At 34.8% G+C, this 5,309-nt stretch overlaps 1 protein-coding gene across 1 annotated transcript in view; it reads right to left on the reverse strand.

The window, feature by feature from the left end:
- Positions 1-5,309, reverse strand: part of LOC103597156 (DNA repair-scaffolding protein-like) — a 138,187-nt gene that overhangs the window by 118,433 nt on the left and 14,445 nt on the right. The window contains exon 5 of the mRNA XM_008580954.1: positions 4,549-4,712. Within this exon, the coding sequence (XP_008579176.1) occupies positions 4,549-4,712 (164 nt within the window). The remainder of the gene's footprint in view (positions 1-4,548; positions 4,713-5,309) is intronic.

Raw genomic sequence — 5,309 nt, forward strand, 5'->3', positions numbered from 1 at the left:
ATCCGTTGCCGGACACGGAAAAAGACGGAAGACAAAAAAAAAAAAAAAAAGAAAAAGAAATAAAAGTCATCCAAATTGGAAAGGAAGTAATGAAATTGTCTGTGTTTGCTGGTGACACAATCTTATAAACAGAAAACCCTAAAGACTCCACCAAAAACTTCTAGAACTGATAAACAAATTCAATAAAGTTGCAGGATACATAGTCAACACACAAAACTCAATTGCATTTCTTTAACAATGAACTATCTGAAAAAGAAATTAAGAAATCAACCCTTTCACAATAACATCAAAAATAATAAAATACTTAGGAGTAAATTTAACCATGGAATACTGAATACTGTATACTGAAAACTATAAAACACTGATGAAAGAAATAGTAGATTATCCTGTGTTCATGAACCAGAAGAATTAATATTGTTAAAATGTCCATACAACTGAAAGTTATCTACAGATTCAATGCAATCCCTATCAGAATTCCAACATCATTTTTCAATGAAATAGAAAAGACAATCCTAAAATTTGTATGGACCCACAAATACCCAAATATCCAAAGCAATCTTGAGTAAGAAGAGCTAAACTAGCGTAACACTACCTGACTTCAAAATACACTACAAAGCTATAGTAATCAAAATCGCACAGTGCTGGCATAAAAAGAGACACATTGACCAGTGGAACAAAATAGAAAGCCTAGAAATAAACCCACACATCTAGAGTCAATTTATTTTTGACAAAGATACCAAGAGCACACTGGGGAAAGGACAGTCTCTTCAGTAAACAGTGCTGGGAAAACTATGATTCAAATGCAGAAGAACAAATTTAGACCCTTATCTCACACCATATACAAAAATCTATTCAAAATGTATTAGAGACCTAATGGTCAGATCTGAAACTGTAAAATTACTAGAAGAAAATATAGGGAAATGTTCTATGACACTGGTTTGGGCAAAGATTTCTTAGATATGACCAGCCCCCCAAAAGCACCGGCAACAAAAGTAAAAATAAACAAATGGGATAGAATCAAACTAAAAAGCTTGTTTACAAAAAAGGAAAAAATTTAGGGCTGGCCCGGTGGCACACTGCTACAGTGCGCCCCTTGGGAGCACGGTGGCGCTCCCGCCGAGGGTTCGGATCCCACATACAGACCGGTTCCCGCTCACTGGCTGAGCGAGGGGCGGGCGCAGCACTGAGGGTTGCGATCCCGTTGCCGGTCCCGGTCCGGTACAGGCGCGACACTGAGGGTTGCGGCCCGTTGCCGGACACAAAAAAAGACAAAAAGGCAAAAAAGGAAAAAATTTAGAGTGACGAGACAACCACAAATTAGGAGAAAACACTGCAAACTATAGATCTGATAAGGGGCAAATATCCAAAATACGTAAGAACTCAACTCAACAGCAATAAGACAAAGAACCCAATTTAAAAATGGGCAAAGGGCCTAAATAGGCATGGCTCACAAGAAGACATACAAATGGCCAACAGACGTATTAAAAAATACTCATCATCAACAGTCATAAGGAAAATGCAAATTAAAACCAAAATGAAATATCCCCCACACCTGTCAGAATGGTGAGATATCTTTCATTAAAAAGATGAAAGACATCAAGTGCTGTTGGTGAAGTCTAGCAAAAAGGGAACCCTTGTACACTGTTGGTGAGAATGTAAATTAACACAGCCCTTATGAAAAACTCTATGGAGCTTCCTCGGAAAACTAAAATTAGACCTACCATATGATCTAGCAATCTTACTTCTGGGAATATAATCAAAGAAATTGAAATCAGTATGCAGAAAAGATATCTGCACTCTCACGTTCATTGCAGCATTATTCACAAGAGCTAAGATACGGAAGTAACCTAGGTGTCCATCACTGAAGAATGGATATAGAAAATGTATATATACACAATGGAATACTATTCAGCCTTAAAAAAGAAGGAAATTCTGTCATTTGCAACAACATGGGTGAACATGGAGGACATTATGTTAAGTGAAATAAGCCATGCACTGAAGACAAATACCACACGATTTCACTTATACTTGTACATGGAATCCAAAAAAGTAAAACTCAGAAAATTTGAGAGTAGAATAGTGATAACCAGGGGCTGGGGGAGGAGGAGGGTGAGTGAGGAAAAGGAAGATGTTGATCAACGTGTACATGATTTCAGTTAGACAGAAGAAATAAGCTTTAGTAATCTACTACACAGAATGGTGACTATAATAAATAGTAGTGTATGTTTCAAAATTTTTTAAAATATTTCCAGGCATGCAAAAAAGCAGAATATTACAACCCATAATGAAGAGAAACATCAATCAATAGAAACAGAGAAATGATACAGATAATAGATTTATAGAAAAAGCCATTAAATACAGCTATTATTAAAATATTTCCAGGCATGCAAAAAAGCAGAATATTACAACCCATAATGAAGAGAAACATCAATCAAAAGAAACAGAGAAATGATACAGATAATAGATTTATAGAAAAAGCCATTAAATACAGCTATTATAAATATACTATATATATTCAAAATATAGAAGAAAGACTGATAGTGTTAAGAAGAGACATGGACAATATAAAAAGGACTCATCAAACTTGTCAAGATGAAAAATACAATGTCTGAGATAACAAATACACTGGATTGTACTAATAGCAGATTAGACACTGCAGGGGGAAAATGGTTATTAAACTTGAAAATGTAGCAACGGAAACCATCCAAAATAAAACCAAGAGGGGGAAAAAAATGAACACAGCATAAATGAACTATGACACAACATCGAGCAGCCTAATTAATGTACATGTAATTGCAATGCCAAAAGGAAAGGAAAAGGGGAATCAGAAAAATAATTTTGAAGAAATAAAAGCCGAACATTTCCCAAATGTGATGAAAACTATAAAGTTACATGTGTAGAAGAGTTAACATAGCGTGAGATGGGTAGCCTTAGAAAGCCCTGGTTGCAAGGTGGTCCTTGCCTAACTTCTGGAAACAGATTTCAGAAGGATTTCCATCATTCCCTAAATTGTAAGAGTGGCTCGCTATGCCTAAACTGTGAAAACAATATGGCTTATGCTGAACACCTGTTTCCCTTCTGGAAGTCTAGAATCTGGGTACATGCTAGGCAGGGGGGGCCTATGTTACCAGCCCCTAATAAAAACCCCCTTGGCATTGAATCTCTAATGAAGTAGGCAACACTTTACACGTGCTGTCAAAACTCTTTGCTGGAGGAATTAAGCACATCCTGTGTAACTGCACTGGGAAAGGATCAATTCATAGAAGCTGATTTAGCTTTGTATCCTTTCATTGCAATAAAACATAGCCATGAGTATGACTATATACTAAATCCTCAATGTCTTCACAGCAAATTATTAAACCTTGGGGATGTTCTTGTTGACCTCCCAAACACCACAAATCCAAAAAGTTTTACAAACACCACCAAGCAGAAAACCATACCAAGCCATATCACAAATTGCTTTAAAACCAGCAACAAAGAGAACATGTTAAAAGATCAAGAATGAGAATTGCTTCAGACTAATTGACAGCAACTTGAGTTAAAAGACAATGAAGCAATGACTTCAAAACTCTGAAGAACCTGTAATTCTACACAAATTTTCAATCACGTATCAAAGAACGATAAAATCATTTCAGACACACCAAGTCTCAAAAAATTATCTTCCATAAATCATTTCTCAGAAGCTACTGAAAGATGTTTTCAACTGAAGCAAAGGTGAAAACCAAGAAAGAGGAAAACGTGAAATCCAGGTTAAAAGAGTTCCATGCAGGAAAGAGAGAAACTAATTCCCAGAGTGATGGTTAAGGGAGACCCCAGATTGACAATGCCCACACAGCAGAGAGGATGCTAAGTTCAAATTAGAGCAGCTAGGAGGCTGTAGAAAAGAATTCTCCAAGAAAGTAAAACTGACAGAACATTTGCTATGTCTGAAAATCTCAACAACAGAGATAGAAAATGGTAAAAAAATTAGGACTTAATTAATGGTAGGTAAAACTAAGTTAAAAAAAAAAATAATAATAATAATAATAATAATAATAATAATAATTGTTAAGTCCAGAGAAAACAAAAAGATAATAATAATAATAATAATAATAATAATAATAATAATAATAATAATTGTTAAGTCCAGAGAAAACAAAAAGATAATAATAATAATAATTGTTAAGTCCAGAGAAAACAAAAAGTCATGGCAGAAAAATAACAATAATATTAACCTTGGATATCAATATTATTTATTCCTAAGTATGTAAATGCTGAATACTAATCTAACCAAACTTGATATATCTGTACTGGGAGAATGGAAGGACATGAAAAGTTCAGTGTGTGGTTGGGGTGGGGAGTGGGTGAGAAGAGGGCTCAATATTTATCCATGTTTACAAGCACAGTACAAACATGCTATTCATAGATAAGGGAGTAAAGAAAAAAGGAACCCATTAAAAGTCAAAAGTGATTGTCCCTGAGGAGGAAGGCGGGGGGGACAACAACAAAAGGCTATGATTACTGAATGCTATAAAAAAAATAAAAGTTTCTAAAATAATTAGTTCTTACCTTAGGAAGCTCGGATAGCCTCTCATCACTTGTCAAAGAATGACTACTTGCATCAGAAGCAGAGTCTGAGATTTCCGTAGCATGCTCGTCATCTTCAAATTCACTCCATTCACCAGCCTCTTCCCTGTCACTGTTGATCTCCCAGTCAATAAACTGCAGCTCGTCTAAAAAATACAATTGTTAACTTGCTTAATTTTATATCTCCTTAATTTTTTTAAACTATTTTTATTCTCGGTAGTTAAAATATCCATGTTGTTGAATATTTTTTTAAATTATATTAAAACAGTGAAAAGTATATTCCTACTCTTATGTCTAGTCACCCTGTTTCTCCCAACTCTTTTCCCCACCCCAATTCCAAGTTAACTACTTTTATTACTTGTTTTTGTATCTCTACAGTTTCTTTAGCATATTCAAGCAAATAAAATATACATGGTTGTTTTTTCATCCTTTCTTAGACACCTTGATTTTTTCTCACTTAACATAATTAAGAGGTGTTTCCATATCAGTGAGCAGGGGGTATCCTCATTCTTTTCTACAATATAGTAGTATTTCATTGCTTAGTTAAATCCTTAGTTTATTTAACCAGTCCTCCACTAGAAAATACTTTGTCAAACATTTTCATCCAATTAGTTTCTCTATAGATTCTTTCATCAGTGAGGAAACAACTAAATTCAGTTTTCAGTTTACTTTATAAGCATTGTCTATATGCTACTTTTGTAAAAATTTTTTTTTTTTTTTTTTTTTTCCATGTCCGGCAACTC

Source organism: Galeopterus variegatus, unplaced genomic scaffold (assembly GCF_000696425.1).
Source record: "Galeopterus variegatus unplaced genomic scaffold, G_variegatus-3.0.2 Scaffold2221, whole genome shotgun sequence".
Lineage (NCBI taxonomy): Eukaryota > Metazoa > Chordata > Mammalia > Dermoptera > Cynocephalidae > Galeopterus > Galeopterus variegatus.